Source organism: Megalobrama amblycephala, linkage group LG15, assembly GCF_018812025.1.
Source record: "Megalobrama amblycephala isolate DHTTF-2021 linkage group LG15, ASM1881202v1, whole genome shotgun sequence".
NCBI classification, from domain to species: Eukaryota; Metazoa; Chordata; class Actinopteri; order Cypriniformes; family Xenocyprididae; genus Megalobrama; species Megalobrama amblycephala.
In genome coordinates, this window is record NC_063058.1 from 27326024 (window position 1) to 27352717 (window position 26694).

General features: G+C 37.3%; 1 protein-coding gene and 1 long non-coding RNA gene across 2 annotated transcripts in view; one reads left to right on the forward strand and one right to left on the reverse strand.

The window, feature by feature from the left end:
• Nucleotides 1–13731, forward strand: part of LOC125246842 — a 32313-nt gene extending 18582 nt beyond the window's left edge. Inside the window, exon 3 of the long non-coding RNA XR_007179975.1 lies at nt 13604–13731. This is a non-coding gene — a long non-coding RNA (uncharacterized LOC125246842). The remainder of the gene's footprint in view (nt 1–13603) is intronic.
• Nucleotides 1352–25625, reverse strand: dhtkd1 (dehydrogenase E1 and transketolase domain containing 1). Its single transcript, XM_048157838.1, has 17 exons — nt 25340–25625; nt 24975–25127; nt 23125–23336; nt 22813–23007; nt 20692–20961; nt 20395–20566; nt 14361–14559; nt 13957–14269; nt 13632–13716; nt 13212–13351; nt 12797–12947; nt 12004–12110; nt 11744–11908; nt 11566–11648; nt 10893–11062; nt 2481–2566; nt 1352–2340 (listed from the first exon to the last, which is right to left on the reverse strand). Exons 1-17 carry the CDS (start codon nt 25512–25514, stop codon nt 2239–2241), a joined length of 2778 nt encoding a protein of 925 aa, XP_048013795.1. The 5' UTR covers nt 25515–25625; the 3' UTR covers nt 1352–2238.
• Nucleotides 25626–26694: the final 1069 nt, after the last annotated feature.

Below are 26694 nucleotides of genomic sequence, written 5' to 3' on the forward strand. Positions count from 1 at the left end.
AATACCTTTTTTTATCAAGAGTATAGGGTAAATATTTTCGTACAGTTGATTAATCACAGTACTGTTGTATTACAGGTGTTCTGAAATGGTATGTTTATATATGCATGTGATGCACTGAGTAATTAAATACGCACTAATTTGCTTTCATTTTCAGAAAAGAAACTTGAACATTGGATACATATTTATTTATTTTTTTTTTTTTTATAAACTTTTCCAGGTTAGAATTTCTTCATGAAGGACTAAAGCAAACATGGACATTTTCGGAAGACATTCACTGTAATTCATTTGAATTGTTTGATTAGGAGTGAATGTGAATCCTAAAGACAAACAAACAGGTTTAATTATTAATATCTTTGGCTTATGAAAATGGGTCAATGACGTGACGGGTCATTTTTTTTGTCCAAAGGCCTTAATAATAATAATAATAATAATAATAATAAAAAACAAAGATATGACATCCAAAGTATGGAAAGTAGTACAACTAGATCTCTTTTTATTGAATCCAAAAAATTTAATTATATTTTGTTACATATAAAGGTATTTTAAAGTTTTTGAAGAGTCAAAGGGTCATTCGGTTTAACCGTCCAAAGGCCAATACAGCCATTTCATTTGTGATTAAAATATCTTAAAATGTAATAAATGTATATATTTTTTTATTCTGGCATGATTTTATAACATCATATATCGACATAGTGCAAAATGGTATTAAAATTATGTGTAGAAGTCGTTTGTTATGAGAAAGAATGTCCGAAAAAATGAATTTCATTGATGTCATTTGGAGTAACCAATATAAAGGGACCATTTTGGATCAAGTCATGTGGTCAATATCATATGACAGGATATGACATCATTCAGACACCTCCAAAGGACCACATGGTCGTGAAGCAAAGTAACTAACTCTCTCTTAATTATTTGAAAAATTCATGTTTTCACTTGCTCATACGCATGTCTCGAAACATCAGGTCATTCGGTACAACCGCTATAAAACATGGAAAATGTTGTAATATTTAAAAAACTGGTACTAAATATAAAATGTTTGATTGTCCTTTTGCTAGCTAGCTAGATATTAGCCTGTTAGCATTGTTTGAAAATATCGTTATTTGGTATAACCAAAAGTGTCATTCGGTAAAACCGAAATTTTGGTTAAACCAAATGACTTTTTTGGTGACAAATTTTGTCCATCTTGTAAAAAATGACAAAAGCAGTGTTAATTGATTATAAAAACCACATAATCTCATTGTTAACACTTTATTAATTTTGAAGTTTAATTATCTCCATTAGGTTTTTTTACACTTTTAAAAGCTTATTCGTCAATGACCCAAATATATGAAGACAAGTTAATAGTCAATGATTAACATTTTTAAAATTTATTTCCAGAATAACTATTCAAGTACAAATTCAGTTTCATCCACACAACATCGTTTCTGAAAACAATGCATGTAATTTAATATTATGAATTGCAGGATTTGGATGAGTTTATCATGGGTATGTAAACAAACAAACAAACAAACAAACAAAAAAACATTCATAGCAACGTAAACTAGACACCAATCAGCAACTTTGTGAAGAAAGTTTGATCTCCTTGTCTTCAGCTCTGTGAGATTTTTTTTAAAGGGTATTATTTTACGATTAATACTTTCACGTAAACATAAAGTAAAAGATTCTGTTATTTTGCACCGATTCTACATTCATCTGGTAAGTCGATTTTCCAAACAGCCCTTGATTCACATGCGCACAACACTGAATGAGCCAACGTTTTGATCGTAAACCACTACCAGTTCACATCACAATATCATTTTCAATGCTACAATGATTACATCTATTCTCTTCTTTGCTCAATACAGTCTTCCGACTCTTGCAAGTATATTCAATTTAATATAAAAGTGCTTTGAAAAACTATACACACAATCCTTGTGTATGCTTTGTCAGTTTTCTACATTTCCTCTATACAATTACAAATCTCCTGTGCCAACAGAGAGGAAATATCACTTCCAAAATATCAATTATGATACTTTCAAAAGGTATAGAAATGATAATAAACAGATTTGGATGTCGGTAAGAAATTCAGTCAACAGATGTTCCCTTATACCCAAGTAAGGGGATAAATTAGTCAAACCTGCAATATGCCTCTGTTTAGCGCTCAGGCTACAAACAGAGCTTGGCGTTTGTTGTCAGTGTACCAGTCACAGCTTGTTTGCTTTAATAACAGATGATCATGAAGTTTATGGTTCTGTGGTTTCAAGAGAAAGACGCGGTCAGGATGGCTTCATGCTGCTGATGGTGGAGAGTGCCGATGCCCACAGCAGGAGCGGGTAATGCAGGTCTGCTGACTAACCTCAACTGAGGGAACAATGAGAACAACATCAATCATCTTGCAATAAATCAGTGTAAATCTGATAAACTTAAGCCACATGCAGCCTAAGAGGCGATCAAGGCATTAGCTAAGAGGCCTTCGATTAGCGTGAAGTGGTGAATCTGACCTTGCAGGCTAACTGTTTTTCAAATCTGGGTGATACAAATGACCAGCTGCCCATGTTCTGTGGCTCCTCTTGACTCCAGACAAACTCTGTAATGGAAGAGGAAATAATATGAAAGCAGATTGCTTTGTTTTGTGTATAAATACATTGGATTCCAATAGAGTTTGCACTTTGCATTAAGTATACACAACTGTTCAAAAGTTTGGGGTCAGTAAGATTTAGTTGTTTAATAAATTAAATTAATACTTTTATTTAGCAAGGATGCATTAAATTGACAGTAAAGTATGGAAGAGGATTAGGGCCAAGCAATAAAAAAAAAAATAAAACCATCTCGAGATCAAAGTTGTTACATTTCGAGAAAAAACTCGTTAAATTTCGAGAAAAAAGTCTAAATAAAATGTTGAGAATAAACTTGTTAAATTACGGGAAAAAACCTCGCTAAATTTCGAGAAAAAAGTCGAAATAAAATGTTGAGAATAAACTCGTTAAATTTCGAGAAAAAACTCGTTAAATTTCGAGAAAAAAGTCTAAATAAAATGTTGAGAATAAACTCGTTAAATTTCGAGAAAAAACTCGTTAAATTTCGAGAAAAAAGTCGAAATAAAATGTTGAGAATAAAGTCATTAAATTACGAGAAAAAACGCGTTAAATTTCGAGAAAAAGGTCAAGATAAAATGTTGAGAATAAACTTGTTAAATTTCTAGAAAAAAGTCTAAATAAAATGTTGAGAATAAACTCGTTAAATTTCGAGAAAAAACTCTAAATAAAATGTTGAGAATAAACTCGTTAAATTACGGGAATAAACTCGCTAAATTTCAAGAAAAAGGTCAAGATAAAATGTTGAGAATAAACTCATTAAATTACGAGAAAAAACAAATTTGTTCTCATAATTTAACGCCTTTTTTCTCGTAATTTAATGAGTTTATTCTCAACATTTTATCTCGACTTTTTTTCCTCATAATTTAACGAATTTGTTCTCAATCTAACAACTTTTTTCTCGTAATTTAATGACTTTATTCTCAACATTTTATCTCGACTTTTTTCTCTAAATTTAACGAGTTTTTTCTCGTAATTGTTACGTCCCGTAGCGTTCTCTCTCTCTCTCTCTCTCTCTCTCTCTCTCCTTCACTGTCACTTGTTACAGGTCCCGTAATTGGATGACGTCGCGGCCAGTCATCGGAGTCTCGCGACATCCCGAGAACCAATGAGACGCTAGTGGGCGCGTATAAAGACCCGGATGCGACACGAGCGCGGGAGAAGCGTTTGCTTTGTTTTGTTTGCTCTCCTGCGTTTGCTGTCGTGTTTTTGCTCTTGTTTAGTTTGATTTGTTTATTGTGTGTTTTCTTCACTTGAAACTGTGTTCATCATGCCCTACTACTGATACTGTGATTATGGCGTGACTCGACTCTTGATTTGTCAGAGTTTGTTCAAGTCCTTCTCCGATACATAGTGATGGGACCAGGTTAGTATGTCACGTGACTTACACCTCGCAACACGTAGAGTAAAGTTGTTTAAACACACTAGTTTAGGAGCGGGTGCCAATTTATGTATTTATGTTTGTTAGTTAGTGTAGATAGCGGTGTTCTACACTGAAGATGTTATTTTCCTTGCTTTCTTTTGATTAGTTTAGAATTTGTTGGGGTTTAGTTAACTTGTTTTGTTTTATTGATTTTTTTTGTTTTAGCACCGCTCTCGTCCCTCGCTTTGTTATCGTTTATTTTACTTTTGTACATAATTTGTAAATAGGTATTTGTTTGTTTTGGATGTATGTTTGGTTCACTGCTTATTGTATCATTGGTGTTTTGTTACATTGAATTATTTTTCCCTTACTAAAAGCAACTACAAATTTAGTTCTTCTCTGCCTGTTTCTTTACTACACACATCACATCTCCTTAATAAATGAGTCCATTCTTTTAACAGCTTTTTAATAGTTAATCTTTTCTCATGTTACGTCTCCATATCCTCTAGACGCCAGGGGGACGTAACATAATTGGGGGCTCGTCCCAAAGCGATGCTGTCTCCTTTGTTAAGGAATAAGGTGTGTGTGGTTACAGGCAGAATTTTGTGTGAATGCAGGTTGAGCAAATTTGGTCTCGTGGCATATGTTGATGAGTTTTGATGGCGTTTAACTTGCAGAGCTTTGTTAATAATCCCTCATTAGAGGTGATTGAGAAGTGCAGAAAAGATGAGTTGTTAATTATAGCTAACCACTTCCAAATTGCGATTCCAAAGCAAACTTTAAAAAAGAAAATTAAAGCTGAATTGATTGACTGCTTAATTGACTCTGGAGTGTTAAGCTTGCCGGTGGTAGACCGAGGGGCAGATCTTGCGGGCATGGAGCAGAATGCTGGGAAGGTAGGTGAAGGTGAGGGCGAGTTAGTCACAGCGGAGGCGGAGGCTACCGTTGGGGCAACTCTTCCACCTTTTGAACCTTTTTCACCAGTCTCTCCCAGGTCAACAGGGGAGGCGCAGTTGAGAGTGCGGATTGAACGGCTCCGTATGGAAGCTCGAGAAAGAGCACAATCCCGCCAAGCAGAACTAGATCTGCGTCTACAGGTGCGCAAGCTCGAAATTGAAGCCGATAAGGAGGTTAAGCTTCGACAGTTGGACATCGAGGCGGCGAAGGCTGCTGCGGTTTCCTCTGTTCCACAGAACTCTTCATCGGTAAGTGACAATTCAGCTAATTCGACTTCAGCCACTTTTGATGTTGGCAAACATATTGCCTTAGTGCCAAGTTTTCGTGAAACGGAAGTGGATAGCTATTTTAACGCTTTCGAAAGAATTGCAACTTCTTTGGGTTGGCCAAAAGAGGTATGGTCATTGTTGTTGCAATGTAAATTAGCTGGGAAAGCTTTAGAAGTTTATTCAACCTTGTCTTTAGAAGACAGTCTTAAGTATGAGGTGGTTAAGCTAGCTGTACTTAAAGCTTATGAATTAGTCCCAGAGGCCTATAGGCAGCAATTTCGTACTCGTAGAAAAAACGCCAGTCAAACGTACGTCGAATTTGCCCGAGACAAGGGAATCCTTTTTGATAGGTGGTGCGCTTCTAGTAAGGTGGATGATTTCACATCGCTTAGAGAGCTTATGCTACTAGAAGATTTTAAACAGTGTCTTCCAGAGAGAATGGTGCTGTATTTGAATGAACAGAAAGTAACAACTTTATCTCAGGCAGCAGTGTTAGCGGATGAGTTTGTGCTCACACACCGAAATGTTTTTCAGCCAGCAAGCATTGAAAAGTCCTTTTTTAGGGTGCCGACGAAAGTTCAGCAACCCAAGTTAAATGGCGAGAAGCCCAAAGAAATGCGGGAGTGTTTTTACTGTCATAAGAAGGGACATGTTATAGCGGATTGTTTGACTCTGAAGCGTAAGCAGCAGACCCAAACAAAAGAGGTTGCATTTGTGAATGCCATTGATCCGGGTGCACATCTTGAACAGATTCAAGGTGAGGTTGACAGTGTTTATGTACCATTTCTTTCTAAAGGTTACGTATCATTATCAGGTAAGGAGGAAGATCAGGTAGAAGTGCGGGTGTTAAGAGACACGGGCGCTGCCCAGTCATTTGTGTGTGCAGATGTTTTGCCTTTTTCAGATCAGACATCAGTTGGATCTAATAGACTCGTACAGAGTTTCAGCATGGAGGTCATGAGAGTCCCGGTTCATCGTATCCATCTGCAGACAGACTTGGTGTCCGGTTTTGTGGAGGTAGGAGTACGCCCTGCTTTACCAGTGAAAGGGGTATCCTTCATTTTGGGTAACGATTTGGCCGGAGGGAAGGTGGTACCTTCACTTGAGGTAGTTGATACTCTGACAGAGCATAGCTCTGATGATTTGGCACAGAAATATCCAAGTGCATTTACTGCTTGCGTCATCACACGTGCTCAATCAAAGAAAGATGGTGGTGTGTCTTTATTTGACTCTTTCTTATGTGCAGATCAAGAGGCTGAGGGAAGTCTTGCAGATGAGTCTCATGTCAGTGATCAGGGGAATGAGGTTGTCGTAAGCGACCCATTAATATTGACGGTAACTCGTGAAAAGCTAATTGAAGCTCAGAAGAATGATATTTCACTTGTGAAATGTTTTAAACTGGCTGAGAAACCTGCACTTAACAATGTCTCATTTTTAGTGAGAGATGGACTGCTGGTGCGGAAGTGGCATAAAAATAATGCTGTCGAGGATGAGTGGAACGTTGTTTATCAGGTGGTGGTTCCTTCCATTTTTCGTCAACAGGTATTGTCGTTGGCGCACGATCATCTGCTCTCCGGACACTTAGGGGTGACGAAAACATACAATCGTGTTTTACAGCATTTCTTTTGGTACGGTTTGAAGCGTGACGTTGTAAAGTACTGCAAGACTTGTCATGTTTGCCAGTATGCTGGAAAGCCAAACCAGGTGATTCCACCAGCCCCTTTAATTCCAATTCCCGTCATAGGCGAACCTTTTGAACATGTGATTGTGGATTGTGTTGGTCCTTTGCCAAAGACCAAATCTGGTAATCAGTTTTTATTGACTATTATGTGTTCAGCTACCAGATACCCGGAAGCAATTCCACTACGCAAAATCACATCCCGAGCAGTCGTTAAAGTTTTAACAAAGTTTTTTACCACATTTGGTTTACCAAGAATTGTCCAGACTGATCAGGGGACTAATTTTCTGTCTAAGTTGTGTGCTCAAGTTTTTAAGTCACTCAATATTACACATCGCATAGCCAGTGCCTATCACCCAGAAAGTCAGGGGTCCTTGGAGAGGTTCCATCAGACTTTAAAAGCAATGCTTAGGAAATACTGCCTCGAGACAGGGTCCGAGTGGGATGAAGGTGTTCCCTTGCTTTTATTTTCAATTCGTGAAACAGTGCAGGAGTCCCTCAAGTTCAGCCCATCAGAGCTGGTCTTTGGCCATACTGTTAGAGGACCATTGAAAGTCCTAAAAGAGAGGATGTTAGGCATTGAGGACTCTAAGAAAACAAACGTGTTAGACTATGTTAGCAAATTCCGTGATCAACTTCAGAAATCATGTATGCTGGCTCGTGAGACATTGGCTAAAGCTCAAGGCAAGATGAAAATGTGGTATGATAAATCTGCTGTCAACAGATCTTTTGCAGTTGGCGATCAGGTGCTGGTTCTACTTCCCGTTCCAGGGTCTGCATTAACTGCACGGTTTTCAGGGCCTTATGAGATCTTGGAGAAGAGAGGAGAGACAGATTATGTATTGCGTACACCAGATAGGAGACGTCAGAAACGGGTATGTCATATCAATATGTTAAAAGCTTACCATACCAGAGATGACAGGGAGTCACCTAAGGAGAAGGAAGACGATTGTGTCCGTCCAGTAGGTGTGGCATGTGACAAGAGCTCATTTGCTGACGATCAAGACAATGCGGAAGGCTTATTGGAGTTAGATACCCCATTGTTATCTGCTAGATTGTCTAATTCTGAAACCCTAGCCAATCTGTCAAGTTTCTTGGCACATCTTAATACCGATCAGAGGGATGATATCATTAAACTCCTTAGCAATTTTTCTTCTATACTGGGGGACACTCCTACACTAACCAATGTTTTACAGCATGATATCAATGTAGGGGAGGCCCAGCCGATTAAGCAGCATCCTTATAGAGTTAACTTTATTAAAAGAGCTGCAATGAAGAAGGAAACTCAGTATCTATTAGAGAAAGGTTTAGCCAGTCCTAGTCTTAGTGCATGGAGTTCGCCATGTCTTTTGGTACAAAAGTCAGATGGTACCGCACGCTTTTGTACAGACTACCGACGTGTCAATGCTGTAACTGTCCCTGATTGTTTCCCGATGCCACGGATAGAGGACTGTGTTGACAGCGTTGGTTCCGCCAAATTTGTGAGTAAGCTGGATTTGCTCAAGGGATATTGGCAAGTTCCATTAACGCCCAGAGCATCTGAAATTTCAGCTTTTGTAACACCAGATTGTTTTCTTCAGTACAGGGTTATGGCGTTCGGCCTGCGAAATGCCGCAGCCACTTTTCAGAGACTGGTTAATTTGGTTCTTGCTGATGTCCCGAATTGTAACGCTTATCTTGATGATATTGTGGTTTATTCACAGAGTTGGAGTGAGCATGTATCTCTTTTAGAGACTGTGTTCAAGCATTTGCAGGAGGCTTCATTGACTTTGAATTTCTCCAAGTGTGAAATCGGTAAGGCTACAGTGACTTACCTTGGTAAGCAGGTGGGGTATGGTCAAGTACGTCCGGTGATGGCCAAAATTTCAGCGATAAATGACTTTCCAGTACCTAAGACCCGACGTGAGCTACGTAGATTCCTGGGCATGGCCGGTTTCTATCGGTGTTTTTGTCGCAATTTCTCCTCCGTTGCTGCACCATTAACTACTTTACTCAGTCCTTCAGAACATTTTGTCTGGTCAACTGATTGTCAAACAGCATTTGAAAATATTAAAGTGTTGCTGTGTAGTAAGCCTGTTCTGTCTGCTCCAAATTTCTCCTTGGCGTTCAAACTGGAGGTGGATGCGAGTGATTTAGGAGCTGGTGCCGTACTCATACAAGAGGATAAGGATGGAATCGATCACCCGGTCTGTTATTTCTCTAAGAAGTTTAATAGAAGTCAACGGAACTATTCAACGATAGAGAAGGAGGCTTTGGCTTTGCTGTTGGCAATCCAACACTTCGAGGTTTACGTTGGTTCTTCTGTATTTCCTGTGACTGTTTATACAGACCACAACCCTTTAACTTTTATTTCACGTATGCGTAACCAGAACCAAAGGTTGATGAGGTGGTCCCTTATTTTTCAGAACTACAATCTTGAGATCCGGTACAAGAAGGGTACAGATAATGTCGTGGCAGACGCTCTGTCTCGGGTCTAAGGAAGAGTACCTACTGGTATAGGTTGGTTCTATCAAACATGTGTATGTTTGTTTTTTAAGGGTGGGGGTGTTACGTCCCGTAGCGTTCTCTCTCTCTCTCTCTCTCTCTCTCTCTCTCCTTCACTGTCACTTGTTACAGGTCCCGTAATTGGATGACGTCGCGGCCAGTCATCGGAGTCTCGCGACATCCCGAGAACCAATGAGACGCTAGTGGGCGCGTATAAAGACCCGGATGCGACACGAGCGCGGGAGAAGCGTTTGCTTTGTTTTGTTTGCTCTCCTGCGTTTGCTGTCGTGTTTTTGCTCTTGTTTAGTTTGATTTGTTTATTGTGTGTTTTCTTCACTTGAAACTGTGTTCATCATGCCCTACTACTGATACTGTGATTATGGCGTGACTCGACTCTTGATTTGTCAGAGTTTGTTCAAGTCCTTCTCCGATACATAGTGATGGGACCAGGTTAGTATGTCACGTGACTTACACCTCGCAACACGTAGAGTAAAGTTGTTTAAACACACTAGTTTAGGAGCGGGTGCCAATTTATGTATTTATGTTTGTTAGTTAGTGTAGATAGCGGTGTTCTACACTGAAGATGTTATTTTCCTTGCTTTCTTTTGATTAGTTTAGAATTTGTTGGGGTTTAGTTAACTTGTTTTGTTTTATTGATTTTTTTTGTTTTAGCACCGCTCTCGTCCCTCGCTTTGTTATCGTTTATTTTACTTTTGTACATAATTTGTAAATAGGTATTTGTTTGTTTTGGATGTATGTTTGGTTCACTGCTTATTGTATCATTGGTGTTTTGTTACATTGAATTATTTTTCCCTTACTAAAAGCAACTACAAATTTAGTTCTTCTCTGCCTGTTTCTTTACTACACACATCACATCTCCTTAATAAATGAGTCCATTCTTTTAACAGCTTTTTAATAGTTAATCTTTTCTCATGTTACGTCTCCATATCCTCTAGACGCCAGGGGGACGTAACATAATTTAACAAATTTGTTCTCATAATCTAACAACTTTTTTCTCAAAATTTAACGACTTTTTTTCTCATAATTTAACAAATTTGTTCTCATAATCTAACAACTTTTTTCTCTTAATTTAATGACTTTATTCTCAACATTTTATCTCATCTTTTTTCTCGTAATTTAACGAGTTTATTTCTCATAATTTAATGAGTTTATTCAACATTTTATTTCGACTTTTTTCTCGAAATTTAACGTTTTTTTTCTCTTAGAATTTGACTTCAACTCGCAATTGTGAGTTTATTTCTTACCGATCCCAAACCTTTGAAAGGTTAAATATCAGGTAAAATTAATCAGATTCAACTACATTTTTAAATAATGTATTTCATTCAATAACAAAAAGCAAGTATTTATTTTTTCGCAGAGCTTTGTGTAGTAACGCCAAAATGAGGCTATTAGGAACATCAACATTTTCAAAACATCTGTATTAGGAACACATCTATGATTCCTTACGCAGGTCAGTCACAGAGCGATTGCCCCAATACCAAAGCAAAAAACTGCTAATTACCACACTGAGAATCCAATGAATAAAAGATGAACATGAGCATCCTCACCTTTGGCATTTGTGTATTTATTTAGTTCCTGTTGTAGGGCTTCCATGGGGAAAGGACACAGTTCCTCGACTCGGATCAGCGCTGTGTTTTTTTCTGCCTCTGGTAACGTCTCTCTATGTTTCAGCAGGGCGAAGTAATGTTTACCTGAGCAAAACAAAACCCGCTTCACACTGCAGGAAAGGAGCAGAAGATGTGTTTTTAATGTATATGAACAGTCCAAAAGTTTAAGGGCAGAAGAAAATAATACTTTTAATCAGCAAGGATGCATTAAATTGATCAAAAGTGTGACAGTAAAGACTTTTACATTACTTTTATTTCAAATATCAAATATTTATCAAAGAATCCTGAAAAAAATTGATTAGTTTCCACAAAAAAATATTAAGCAGCATAACTGTTTTCAACATTGATAATAATAAGGAATGTTTCTTGAGCAGCAAATCAGCATATTAGAATGATTTCTGAAGGATCATGTGACACTGAAGACTGGAGTAATGATGCTGAAAATTCAGCTTTGATCACAGGAATAAATTACATTTTAAAACATATTACCACAAAAACAGTTAATTTAAATTGTAAAAAATATTTCACTAGTTTTAATCAAAAAAATGCAGTCTTGGTGAGACTTCTTTCAGAATTCTTCAACTTTGAACAGTGTTTAAAAAAGTGAAGATACCTTGCAGGGTTTACAGAAGCATCACCAATGACAGGCTTAAAAGAAGTTCCTGGTCCCATATCAGCCAAGCTCGACACTGCCCCCTAGTGCCAAACAGAGGTGAATATTCATTATCAAACAAAAACAACAACAAAACAGTAAGCAGTTCATATAAACAACATTCATATCTCCAACGCACAGAAAAGCGCAGCAGAGTTTTAGGAGAAGCCACGATCAATGGTTTCCGGAAGTTTCTAATCATTTGTCTCCGCAACAGGTGGAAGTATTGAGCTGGTAGGGTAGGATTCACCACTGCCATGTTCACCGTGTCACCGTCCACACCTTCCTCTTTACTGTCACAGAGCTGCAGGAGGAAGAAAGTGCAGTTATGAAGATAAGAAGTGATGAGGGAAGATTTAGTCCGTACTACTCCTTTAAGTGAGCATGCACGCACTTTACCTGTAAGAAACGCTCGATTCGGCAGGATGAATGCTCCGGTCCGGCTCCATCATACCCGTGTGGCAGTAAGATGACCAATCCACTCTGCAGGAGCCATTTAGCCTCACCTTAAAAAGGTAGAAATGCCACAAACCAGGATTTAGACTAAGGATACAGATGCATGATATCTGAAGGGCTTTTAATATCAAATTTAAGGCTTTTTAAAGGGGACCTATTATGCCCCTTTTCACAAGATGTAATATAAGTCTCTGGTGTCCCCAGAATGTGTCTGTGAAGTTTCAGCTCAAAATACCTCACAGATCATTTATTATAGCTTGTCAAATTTGCCCCCATTTGGGTGTGAGCAAAAACATGTTGTTCTTCCAGAAGAGGGCGGAGCTTTAACAGCTCATGCTTCAGTTGCTCAACAACAATAATGCTGGAGAATCTCACACAGCCAAAATAATAATTGTCAGTAACGGTGTTCAGCCTTACATTGTTCAAACCGGAGTTGGAAACTGATGGAGAGACTCAGGAAGACGTTACAACTTTTAGAATGAAACTGGATGTTTCTGAATGGTTAGTGGATAAATTTATGTAGTTGCTGTGGAGTTGATTCAACTCATCGACCTGCATGTGCCGTCATGTTAATCTTTTGTGCAAATCCAGCATTGAATTGACCCTCGTTTGTGAAGCAGTTCAGTGTAAAATGACCACATGGCAACAACACTCTATACAACAACTCTTCCTCTTCTCTAAAGCTAAAAACTTTATAAAAGGGCATATTATGGCAATTGAATTTAAATTATTTTACCTCCAGAGAGGAAAGTGTCAAATATTATCTGAGCGCCATTGAAGAAATCTCCAAACTGAGCCTCCCAGATGGGCAGCAGTTTAGGCTGAGCAATGCTCATTCCATACTCAAAACCCAGAACAGCTTCTTCAGAAAGAGCACTGTTGCACACCTGCGAGAACAAACACACACACACACACCAAACATAATTATCGGATTTAAAATGTGGTGGCTTAAAGAATTGAAAGGACAAACCACCCAACTCAGGAATGAAGAGCATTTGGTGTATTGAGTTACAGTACAAAGATAACATCATCAACCAAATGGCATAAACTAAAGTATTATTACAAAAACACACAATATAAAAGTGATAAATGAGGGTTTGTAATTTATAAATAAATAACATATTTGTCTACAGTCTCTCAGACTGGCTTACCTCCAAGTAGCCTTTCTGTTCAGAGCTGATGTGATTGAGGGGGATGTACATGTCGTTGGTCTCCTGACACACAACCATAGCGTGACGCTGACTGAACGTACCACGGCCAACGTCTTGACCACTGATACGGATATTGAATCCTGCATTAAACAGATATATAGGAAATATTTAAATTGTATTGAGCTGACTTCTATTAGAGTACAGTTAGATTCTCTGAAGAGAATACATTCTATGTTATATAGAGAATATAAATTCTAAATGTATTACTTTTCACAATAAATATCATCCAGAATTCCGTAACAAGCCCCAATAAACAAGCTAAAGGCAACAATGAGGAGAAACCCACTAAAAAGATATTAAAAGCACAAACTGTTCTTGAATTTTTTTTACAGTGCAAGGAAGGAGAGATGAACACATTACCCTGGCAGAGCATTGTGCCAAACGCTAGGGCTTCCGCTGTGGACCAGTCCAATTTTGTGCCATCTTCCAGTTTCTGCAGTCGAGCCTGCGGCAAATCAAGACGTTCGCTCAGACATGTTCAAATCAAAGTTCATTAGTTCTTTACTCTAAAGAGCCATTCACACATACTGCAATTTTATCACTGAGGTCATAAAATGGCATTGTAGTAGACATTCCTACTGTTGTTACATAAAGTGAAACTTTTCTCAACTTTGTCATGTTATTTTTTTACAAAATATCATAAAAAAAGAAAAAACACAATATGAGGTCCAAGATCAAGTTTTACCTGCACATGTGTCTTTCTCAGGTGACTGTGCATTTGAATCTCCTCAGGTATATCCACTGATTTGGCGCCTACAAACTGCAGCAGAGGCAGTGCTACACCAGTGTCCCATAACGAGACTCTGTTCTGGGGCTCCACCAGGTCTCCCCAGCGCCCCTGGAGGTTGGTGGGCGGAGGGCTGTAGAGGGTCATGTTGTTCAGTCGGTCATTGAGCATAGCGTAGTAGGTTGTCTTGATCTGACCACGCTCTTCCTCTGTCATCAGACCTTCTGAGACTAGCTGGTCGGCATATGAATCTGGGATACTTTTTCTCGACCTAAAATGGCAGTGAAAAGAAAAATTCAATTAGTAGAACTTCACATTTTAGCAATAAACCATTCAAAACTGTAACTGGCAGAGGTACCCACCGAATAATTTTATACATTGCGGGGTTTGTGAAAAAGGGCTCGTCCAGCTCATTGTGGCCCCACTGACGGTAACAAAGAAGGTCCACAATAACGTCTTTTCTGAAGCGTCGCTGGTACTCCACGGCCAGCCGGGTCGCCCTGAGGACCTCCTCGGCGTCATCGCCATTCACGTGGATTATTGCACATCCCACCATTTTACCTAAATGGCACCACAGTGTTGTTAGATAATGAAAGATAATGTTTAAATGAGGTCTGTGTGCAGAAAAGGGTAGTTTACCAAAACTTAAAATAAAAAAAATGTTAACCGAAATTCCTTCATAAACCCCAAGTTAGGGAAAACTTAATGTAATGTAATGTAATGTAACTTAATGATGTAATGTACATAAGGTAATGTTGATAACAATGAATGGAATATATTTTCTCGTTGAAACTGTATATCAATATGGTACAATATTATACTATTCAAATCAATGTGATAAACAAGTTAGGTCACAAGTAATCTAAAAGTAATCAAAAAGTAGTCAGATTACATTACCTGTAATTTGTAATCAGTAATCGACTACAATTTGTAATCTACCCAACACTGATCATATCACAGGTTGGAAAATATAGAAACCTATGGAAGCTTGTTTCTGCCTCTGAATGAAAAATAAAGGTAATTGCGACTTTTTAATCTCACAATTATTACTTTTTTCCCCTCGCAATTGCAAGTGTACATCTTGCAGTCCTCTTTTTTTATCAGAACTGCGTGATATAAACTCTCAATTGCGAGCTAAGTCAGAATTGCAAGTTTGTATCTTGCAATTCTTTTTTCCTCAGAATTGTACTTTATAACTCGCTATTCTGAGTTTATATCTAACAATTCTGAGAAAAGTCATCATTGTGAGATATAAACTCGCAATTGCAAGAAAGTCAGAACTGTGAGAAAAGACAGAATTGCGAGATATAAACTTGCAATTGCGAGAAAGTCAGAATTGTGAGAAAAGACAATTGTGACATATATACTCGCAATTGTGAGAAAAAGTCAGAATTGTGAGGAAAAAGTCAGAATTGCGAGATATAAACTTGCAATTGCGAGAAAGTCAGAATTGTGAGAAAAGACAATTGTGACATATATACTCGCAATTGTGAGAAAAAGTCAGAATTGTGAGGAAAAAGTCAGAATTGCGAGATATAAACTTGCAATTGCGAGAAAGTCAGAATTGTGAGAAAAGACAATTGTGACATATATACTCGCAATTGTGAGAAAAAGTCAGAATTGTGAGGAAAAAGTCAGAATTGCGAGATATAAACTCGCAATTGCGATAAAGTCAGAACTGTGAGAAAAGACAGAATTGTGAGATATAAACTTGCAATTGCGAGAAAAAGTCAGAATTGCGAGAAAAAGTCAGAACTGTGAGAAAAGAAAATTGCGAGATATAAACTTGCAATTGCGAGAAAAAGTCAGAATTGCGAGAAAAAGTCAGAATTGGGAGAAAAAGTCAGAACTGTGAGAAAACAGAATTGCGAGATATAAACTTGCAATTGCGAGAAAAAGTCAGAATTGGGAGAAAAAAACAGGACTGTGAGAAAAGAGAATTGCGAGATATAAACTTGCAATTGCAAGAAAAAGTCAGAATTGCGAGAAAAAGTCAGAATTGTGAGAAAAGACAGAATTGCGAGATATAAACTTGCAATTGCGAGAAAAAGTCAGAATTGTGAGAAAAAGTCAGAATTGGGAGAAAAAGTCAGAACTGTGAGAAAACAGAATTGCGAGATATAAACTTGCAATTGCGAGAAAAAGTCAGAATTGGGAGAAAAAAACAGGACTGTGAGAAAAGAGAATTGCGAGATATAAACTTGCAATTGCAAGAAAAAGTCAGAATTGCGAGAAAAAGTCAGAATTGTGAGAAAAGACAGAATTGCGAGATATAAACTTGCAATTGCGAGAAAAAGTCAGAACTGTGAGAAAAGAGAATTGCGAGATATAAACTTGCAATTGCAAGAAAAAGTCAGAATTGTGAGAAAAGAGAATTGCGAGAAAGTCAGAATTGTGAGAAAAAGTCAGAACTGTGAGAAAAGACAGAATTGCGAGATATAAACTTGCAATTGTGAGAAAAAGTCAGAATTGCGAGAAAAGACAGAATTGCGAGATATAAACTTGCAATTGCGAGAAAAAGTCAGAATTGCGAGAAAAAGTCAGAACTGTGAGAAAAGAGAAGTGCGAGAAAGTCAGAATTGTGAGAAAAAGTCAGAATTGTGAGAAAGTCAGAACTGTGAGAAAAGACAGAATTGCGAGATATAAACTTGCAATTGCGAGAAAAAGTCAGAATTGGGAGAAAAAGTCAGAATTGGGAGAAAAAGTCAGAACTGTGAGAAAAGACAGAATTGCGAGATATAAACTTGCAATTGTGAGAAAAAGTCAGAATTGCGAGAAAAAGTCAGAATTGTGAGAAAAGACAGAATTGCGAGATATAAACTTGCAATTGCAAGAAAAAGTCAGAATTGCGAGAAAAAGTCAGAACTGTGAGAAAAGAGAATTGCGAGATATAAACTTGCAATTGCAAGAAAAAGTCAGAATTGTGAGAAAAGAGAATTGTGAGATATAAACTTGCAATTGCGAGAAAAAGTCAGAATTGCGAGAAAAAGTCAGAACTGTGAGAAAAGAGAATTGCGAGAAAGTCAGAATTGTGAGAAAAAGTCAGAACTGTGAGAAAAGACAGAATTGCGAGATATAAACTTGCAATTGTGAGAAAAAGTCAGAATTGCGAGAAAAAGTCAGAATTGTGAGAAAAGACAATTGCGAGATATAAACTTGCAATTGCAGAAAAAGTCAGAATTGCGAGAAAAAGTCAGAACTGTGAGAAAAGAGAATTGCGAGATATAAACTTGCAATTGCAAGAAAAAGTCAGAATTGCGAGAAAGTCAGAATTGTGAGAAAAAACAGAATTGCGAGATATAAACTTGCAATTGCAAGAAAAAGTCAGAATTGCGAGAAAAAGTCAGAACTGTGAGAAAAGAGAATTGCGAGATAAGTCAGAACTTGCAATTGCAGAAAAAGTCAGAATTGCGAGAAAAAGTCAGAACTGTGAGAAAAGACAGAATTGCGAGATATAAACTTGCAATTGCAAGAAAAAGTCAGAATTGTGAGAAAAGAGAATTGTGAGATATAAACTTGCAATTGCGAGAAAGTCAGAATTGTGAGAAAAAGTCAGAACTGTGAGAAAAGACAGAATTGCGAGATATAAACTTGCAATTGTGAGAAAAAGTCAGAATTGCGAGAAAAAGTCAGAATTGTGAGAAAAGACAGAATTGCGAGATATAAACTTGCAATTGCAAGAAAAAGTCAGAATTGCGAGAAAAAGTCAGAACTGTGAGAAAAGAGAATTGCGAGATATAAACTTGCAATTGCAAGAAAAAGTCAGAATTGCGAGAAAAAGTCAGAACTGTGAGAAAAGAGAATTGCGAGATATAAACTTGCAATTGTGAGAAAAAGTCAGAATTGCGAGAAAAAGTCAGAATTGTGAGAAAAGACAATTGCGAGATATAAACTTGCAATTGCAAGAAAAAGTCAGAATTGCGAGAAAAAGTCAGAACTGTGAGAAAAGAGAATTGCGAGATATAAACTTGCAATTGCAAGAAAAAGTCAGAATTGCGAGAAAAAGTCAGAATTGTGAGAAAAGACAGAATTGCGAGATATAAACTTGCAATTGCAAGAAAAAGTCAGAATTGCGAGAAAGTCAGAATTGTGAGAAAAACAGAATTGCGAGATATAAACTTGCAATTGCAAGAAAAAGTCAGAATTGCGAGAAAGTCAGAACTGAGAAAAGAGAATTGCGAGATATAAACTTGCAATTGCAAGAAAAAGTCAGAATTGCGAGAAAAAGTCAGAACTGTGAGAAAAGAGAATTGCGAGATATAAACTTGCAATTGCAAGAAAAAGTCAGAATTGTGAGAAAAGAGAATTGTGAGATATAAACTTGCAATTGCGAGAAAGTCAGAATTGTGAGAAAAAGTCAGAACTGTGAGAAAAGACAGAATTGCGAGAAAAAGTCAGAATTGTGAGAAAAGACAATTGCGAGATATAAACTTGCAATTGCAAGAAAAAGTCAGAATTGCGAGAAAAAGTCAGAACTGTGAGAAAAGAGAATTGCGAGATATAAACTTGCAATTGCAAGAAAAAGTCAGAATTGCGAGAAAAAGTCAGAACTGTGAGAAAAGAGAATTGCGAGATATAAACTTGCAATTGCAAGAAAAAGTCAGAATTGCGAGAAAGTCAGAATTGTGAGAAAAAACAGAATTGCGAGATATAAACTTGCAATTGCAAGAAAAAGTCAGAATTGCGAGAAAAAGTCAGAATTGTGAGAAAAGAGAATTGCGAGATATAAACTTGCAATTGCAAGAAAAAGTCAGAATTGCGAGAAAAAGTCAGAACTGTGAGAAAAGAGAATTGCGAGATATAAACTTGCAATTGCAAGAAAAAGTCAGAATTGTGAGAAAAGAGAATTGTGAGATATAAACTTGCAATTGCGAGAAAGTCAGAATTGTGAGAAAAAGTCAGAACTGTGAGAAAAGACAGAATTGCGAGAAAAAGTCAGAATTGTGAGAAAAGACAATTGCGAGATATAAACTTGCAATTGCAAGAAAAAGTCAGAATTGCGAGAAAAAGTCAGAACTGTGAGAAAAGAGAATTGCGAGATATAAACTTGCAATTGCAAGAAAAAGTCAGAATTGCGAGAAAAAGTCAGAACTGTGAGAAAAGAGAATTGCGAGATATAAACTTGCAATTGCAAGAAAAAGTCAGAATTGCGAGAAAGTCAGAATTGTGAGAAAAAACAGAATTGCGAGATATAAACTTGCAATTGCAAGAAAAAGTCAGAATTGCGAGAAAAAGTCAGAATTGTGAGAAAAGAGAATTGCGAGATATAAACTTGCAATTGCAAGAAAAAGTCAGAATTGCGAGAAAAAGTCAGAACTGTGAGAAAAGAGAATTGCGAGATATAAACTTGCAATTGCGAGAAAAAGTCAGAATTGTGAGAAAAAGTCAGAACTGTGAGAAAAGACAGAATTGCGAGATATAAACTTGCAATTGTGAGAAAAAGTCAGAATTGCGAGAAAAAGTCAGAATTGTGAGAAAAGACAATTGCGAGATATAAACTTGCAATTGCAAGAAAAAGTCAGAATTGCGAGAAAAAGTCAGAACTGTGAGAAAAGAGAATTGCGAGATATAAACTTGCAATTGCAAGAAAAAGTCAGAATTGCGAGAAAAAGTCAGAACTGTGAGAAAAGAGAATTGCGAGATATAAACTTGCAATTGCAAGAAAAAGTCAGAATTGTGAGAAAAGAGAATTGTGAGATATAAACTTGCAATTGCGAGAAAGTCAGAATTGTGAGAAAAAGTCAGAACTGTGAGAAAAGACAGAATTGCGAGATATAAACTTGCAATTGTGAGAAAAAGTCAGAATTGCGAGAAAAAGTCAGAATTGTGAGAAAAGACAATTGCGAGATATAAACTTGCAATTGCAAGAAAAAGTCAGAATTGCGAGAAAAAGTCAGAATTGTGAGAAAAGAGAATTGCGAGATATAAACTTGCAATTGCAAGAAAAAGTCAGAATTGCGAGAAAAAGTCAGAATTGTGAGAAAAGACAGAATTGCGAGATATAAACTTGCAATTGCGAGAAAAAGTCAGAACTGTGAGAAAAGAGAATTGCGAGAAAGTCAGAATTGCGAGAAAAAGTCAGAACTGTGAGAAAAGATAGAATTGCGAGATATAAACGTGCAATTGCGAGAAAAAGTCAGAATTGCGAGATATAAACTCGAAAATGCGAGAAAAAGAATTGCAAATTTATATTGCACAATTCTGGAGAAAAAAAAAGTCAGAATTGCAAGATATAACCTCACAATTGCGAGAAAGAAGTCAGAATTGTAAGATAAAAAGTCACACTTATCTTTTAAATTGTAATTGTTTTATTCCATTGCGAAAACAAGCTTCCATAGAAATCCTCCACCCAAAAAATAAATAAATAAATAAATCACATCAATGCCAATTACATACCAACATCACTGCAGTACAGAGATGATCGCCCCCTCTCAGAGGGAGTGGTGTAGCCCACTTGATTGTTCACGATGAGGTGGATGCTTCCACCTACTCTATAATGGGGGAGATTTGACAGGGTGAAGGTCTCCGTTACTATGCCTTGGCCTGAAAACGAAGCATCACCATGAACCTGTACAGAACAGACAACGAGCTATTATATTATAACATAAACAACTACTGCATATTAGTATAGTTATTGATAGTCAACTTTACTTTAAAAAAAAAACAAAAAAAAAAAACATCTTTTCTCAGCACCTGCAGGCAGATGACTTTGTCTCCTGGCTGAGAATGAGAGTCAGTGGAGTAATCGCCGTCCTGTTTGACTTGCTGACGGCCACGAGTCTTGCCTTGCGTCACGGGGTTGATGGCCTCCAGGTGAGAGGGGTTGGGCAGCATAGTGACATGGAGAGGGTGTCCCGCCCCAAAGTCCAGCTCCACTGTGGAGGTTAAATGTGAAAGGACATCTCCAATAGACGGAGAGTTCTCCGGAAACTCGCTGAGACCCCTCATCTTACGGAACATGAGCTGAGAGAGAGAGAAAGTAGGGCGTATTTGGTTTGTCAAAGCTTGACAGTGGCTGCAGGCAATGAAACAATTTCAATATTACCCAGAACTTGGCGTGACAAACTAAACTGTCATTTCTAAGAGAACAAGTCTATTCATGCAAAACGAAGATGTGCAGATTGTGACTCAGAGGAATAGATGTTAAGAACAAATTATGGGTCAGAAATTAAACAAAGACATACAGTACAGTCCAAAAGTTTGGAACCACTAAGATTTTTAATGTTTTTAAAAGAAGTTTCGTCTGCTCACCAAGGCTACATTTATTTAATTAAAAATACAGTAAAAAACAGTAATATTGTGAAATATTATTACAATTTAAAATAACTGTTTTCTATTTGAATATATTTCACAAAGTAATTTATTCCTGTGATGCAAAGCTGAATTTTCAGCATCATTACTCCAGTCTTCAGTGTCACATGATCCTTCAGAAATCATTCTAATATGCTGATCTGCTGCTCAAGAAACATTTAATGTGTACAACTGTACAAAATATTTGTGTACAATATTTTTTTTCAGGATTATTTGATGAATAGAAAGTTCAAAAGAACAGTGTTTATCTGAAATCTAATCTTTTGTAACATTATAAATGTCTTTACTGCCACTTTTGATTGATTTAATGCATCCTTGCTGAATAAAAATATTCATTTCTTTAATTTCTTTTCAAAAAAATAAAAATAAAAATTCTTACTGACCCAAACTTTTGAACGGTAGTGTATAATGCTACAGAAGCTTTGTATTTCAGATAAATGCTGTTCTTTTGAACTTTCTATTCATCAAGGAATCCTGAAAAAAAAAGTACACAACTGTTTTCAACATTGAAAATAATCATAAATGTTTATTGAGCAGCAAATCAGCATATTAGAATGATTTCTGAAGGATCATGTGACACTGAAGACTGGAGTAATGATGCTGAAAATTCAGCTTTGCATCACAGGAATAAATTACTTTGTCAAATATATTTAAATAGTACACAGTTATTTTAAATTGTAATAATATTTCACAATATTACTGTTTTTTACTGTATTTTTAATTAAATAAATGTAGCCTTGGTGAGCAGACGAAACTTCTTTTAAAAACATTAAAAATCTTAGTGGTTCCAAACTTTTGGACTGTACTGTATATATGAAAACAAGGAATGAATTCCAAGGTGTAGATGTGCAGACATACACGGTTTTAAAGGGATAGTCCACACGAAAAAGAAAAATCTGTCACCATTTTCTCATTTTCATTCTGACTTTATCTTTGAATTGCATGACAAACTTGCAATTGCGAGTTATAAAGTCAGAATTGCGAGTTATAAAGTCAGAATTTCATGATACGAATTGTAAGATATCAGTATTGTTTATATCTCACAATTCTGACTTTATAACTTGCAATTGCAAGTTTCTATCACTCAATTCTGACTGAAAAAAAGTCAGATTTGTGAGATGTAAACTCGCAAATGTGAGATAAAAAGTCACAGTTACCTTTTTTATTTAGTGGCGAAAACAAGCTTACATAAGAATCATCACTTACAACAAATGAACAAATAAACAAAACAAAGACATATAAAAGTCTGAGATAAGCAAAAATATTTCAATTTTGCATTTTCAAATGTAATACAAAATGTTTTTTTTTTTTTTTTTTTTTTTTTTAGCTTTTTTTTGTATGACATTTTTCAATACCTTAAAACTGTTCATTTCGAGGTTTAAATTATAACTTTTCAATGTGGTCTCAATGCATCTTGAGCACATGTTTTAAACTGTATGGTAAGCAAGTCTATCTAGTTTGCTATCTATATAAACCTAGCCAGCAGCAACTGTAAATATTAACCTCTGGGGGGAACTGCAGTAGTCCGGTGAGCAGGTTGAGGCGTCCACGGTGAGGCATTCCCATGACCACGTCTGTCACTCCGCTGTACGCCGCAGAGCGGAACAGCTCGTAGAAAAATCCCATCATGCTCTCTGCTCCCTCACCTCCATATCGTTTCACAGTGGCAAACTTAGTGGCTAAAAAGTGGTCAAATTCCTTTAAAAAGAGAACAGAGGGAGTAATTGCTGATGCCACTGAAATTAAGCATGCTATGCAATGATTTACATGTTAGTCAAGATGTAACAGACATTAAAAGTGACTAAATGGTTGTACTTGTGATTCAAGCATTAGTTTAGCCAGCTGTCTCCTCTCCTCCGGTGAAAACGCCTCTTTCTTGAGCTCCTCAAATCGGTCAGCGAACCATTCTCTTTCCTGTAAGGTCTGGAGCTGAGCGGTTTCCACCGAGATTCCCCCACAGTACATTCTCTCCAGGTAAGCCACGACCTCTTCAGCAGATGCCTCGGCTTTCCCAAAATGCCGCAATCCTGAAATGACAACACATAGAAATCTAAGGAAGTAAATGGATCAAAGTAAAGTAGCATATTTTAAGCGAAATAAACATTAAAAGTGTGGCCACAGCTGATTAAATTAAGACCCCCCTCCCCAAATCCTGCTGCCCAAGTTATAAATCACTCACAAATGTGTTTGTGTAAAATTACATCCTATATTTTTAATTCCTGTCACAATGTAAAGCAAGTTAACCCGGCAACTTTTGCATGGTAGGCAGCTAGGATATGAAAAAGAGAGAAAGACTTAAAGGTGCAATATGTAATATTTTCTGTCCGCTAGAGGCCTATTCAAAACAAAGGCGAAGCTTGATGACGCCAAGTTTTAGAGCGAAATCTTGGGACATGTGGTCTTCACCTCAACGGCCGGTGGAAAAGAATTGGGATTGGCAGAAATCATGTTCATGGATGTGATTATTAACGCTACTGTAGTATGAAGCAGAGCAGGGCCGAGTGTTGTGGGAGCTGAACGAGGCCGCTGGAGCGATTACGCAACACACGCCTCACAAGCAGCAGGACTTTTATTATGACACAGTCGCCGGCGCCGCTTCCGCTTTTACGGTCATGAGTATGAGGTAACGCAGCTCTGTTTATCATATTAGATACATTTGAGAGTGTTGAAAATTATGTTATAACGTTACTCTGTGCGTTCGCTCGGCGGCTGCTGTGAGACGCTTGCTAAACACTGCAGTAAAATAGATCGATATTAGAATACCATATTAAATGCTGGATGGCTTGTGTTGATAAATGGCATGCAATTAATTTTAAAACGTATTGTATGATGGAGAAAATGCTGTATTACTGCATCTGATTATGCAATGTTAGCTACTTCACAAAATAGTGTTTTTCTCTGAGGCATGGTAAAGCATGGTACTCGCAAAAAATCTAGAAAATTAGATTAAAACAATAAGACTAAACGTGTTGAGCTATATAACAATGATTAGTTTTCTGTCTATAAATATATCAAAACAGTTGTTCCCTTGTCTATTAAAATGTGTAATATTTTAAAGCGTCTTTGGCGATTCCATGGTTTCTACAAAATAAAACCGGAAATGACGCAACTGACAGGCGACTCCTCACACGTCACAGAGCCTTGGTTAAAATTGCAATTTTCTCAATTTACAAATAGTTGCAACATTTGGGATGTTGTAAGTACTCAAGTGAACAAAATATATAACACTGGCCTTTTACTGCAAAAATCTTACATATTGCACCTTTAATCTACAAAATACTATTTACAAGGTACAAACTTCAAAATTTAACAACTTTAAAGACCAAATAACATTTTATAAACAATTTGTATATAATAGTACAAGTAAACAATAATTACAATTATTAAAGTGCTAATAATATTATAAAATGAAAAGTGCTTAAATGAAAACAGAAGTGCACATTTATGTATTTAAACCCTAATGCCCCATATTGACGGTAAGTTCATTACTGTAAACCAGATGTTTATTATTAAAGGTCATGTGGAAATTACTTCTTTCATACATAATATAGGCCATATTAGACTGAACCGCTCGCAGAGCTTAACCGCCAATGAACCCGGAACATACCTTTAGTAAGGCGTATTAAAAAAATAGTCCATGTAACGTTACCAGGAAACAGACTAACCAGTAGTGTTGAGGACTCCATGAACTGCTCCATTCAGCAGGCTAATCTCCGGCACGCTGTCCAGCACAGGGGTTTGGGGAAGTAAGGGGTTAATTTTAGCTACTTTGTGCCCATGTGCTCGATAGGCCTCCACCAATCTCGCCAGTCCGTGATCTGTTTATACAAGACAGCCAGCGAATGCTACTTGAAATACATTAACAGGAGCCAAACATTAAAGCATTGCAGATCTTGTTTTGCATCTTTAATCTTTTTGTAGGTTTACGCATGCAACGTTAAGAAGTAAGCTGCTACCAAAGCATATGTCCTGGGTCTCTAAAGCATAATAAAGACATCAAAGGCAGTTTACAAGCTGTAAACGCGTCAACCTTGGTTAAGAGCAGAGATCTGCGGAAGCCCATCGTCTCTCTCCGGAGTCTCTCTCGGTCTGAAACCATACACTCCCCGCTGAGTGTGGTATAAACTCGCTAAAAACGGCCGTCTGGCGCCGAAAGAACGGTGCAAAAGTCGAGGGAGGTTCATAAGCATAATACCCGCTGACATGGTGGAAATAAATAAACTAAACTCCGTTAAAGGACGATACAAAGTTTCTCCAATGAGCCACGCATCCTAGAGTGCAGCCATAATAAACGATATATGTCCAATTCGTAAATGAATCATTCTTGTGAGTCGAATCTTCTCAATGAATCAGTTCAGTCTGAACAATCCTGTCAGAGCGGTTTCCGATTCAACAACTAATTAGCGTTACATGCACACTCTAACTCTGTAGTTATGTTTAATAACTCGAAATGTCTGAATGTAAGTCACGAAAACGGTTATTTTATCGGGTAAACGCCAATCCAGATATGCAAACCTAGATTTTTGTACGTTCCACCGATTTTCGCTCTTAAAGGGATAGTTCACCAAAAATGAAATTTCTGTCATCATTTACTCACCCTCAAGTAGTTCCAGATCCCCCAACTGACTACCATAGTATTTATTTTTCCTACTATGGTACTCAATGGGGGGCAATATCTGTTTGGTTACTGACATTCTTCCAAATATCATCCTTTGTGTTCAGAACAAAGAATTCCTACAGGTTTGGAACTACTTGATACGGAGCCCCGGACATGACATGCAGGAGAAAAATAATAGGCTAAATCGTGCGCAAGATTTACTAAAATGTGTGCATGATTAACTATTTCGTTCCCTCGATTTACTGAAACGTCGCACAATTTACAATTTCGTTCCCTTGATTTATAAATCATGCGCATGATTTATAATTTGAGGGAATTAAAAAGTAAATCGTGCACGCGTTTTAGTCAATCGTGCACACGATTTAGTAAATTGAGGGAACGATTTAGTAAATCGAGGGAACGAATTAGTAAGCCGAGGGAATGAATTAGTAAATCGAGGGAACGAATTAGTAAGTCGAAGGAATGAATTCGTAAGTCGAGGGAAGAAATTCGTAAGTTGAGGGAACGAATTAATAAATCGAGGGAACGAATTAGTAAGTCGAGGGAATGAATTCGTAAGTCGAGAAAACAAATTAGTAAGTCGAGGGAATTAATTACTAAGTCAAGGGAATGAATTCGCAAGTCCCCTCGACTTACGAATTCATTCCCTTGACTTAGTAATTAATTAATTCGTAAGTCGAGGGAATGAATTCGTAAGTCGAGAGAACGAATTAGTAAATTGAGGGAACTAATTAGTAAGTCAAGGGAATGAATTCGTAAGTTGAGGG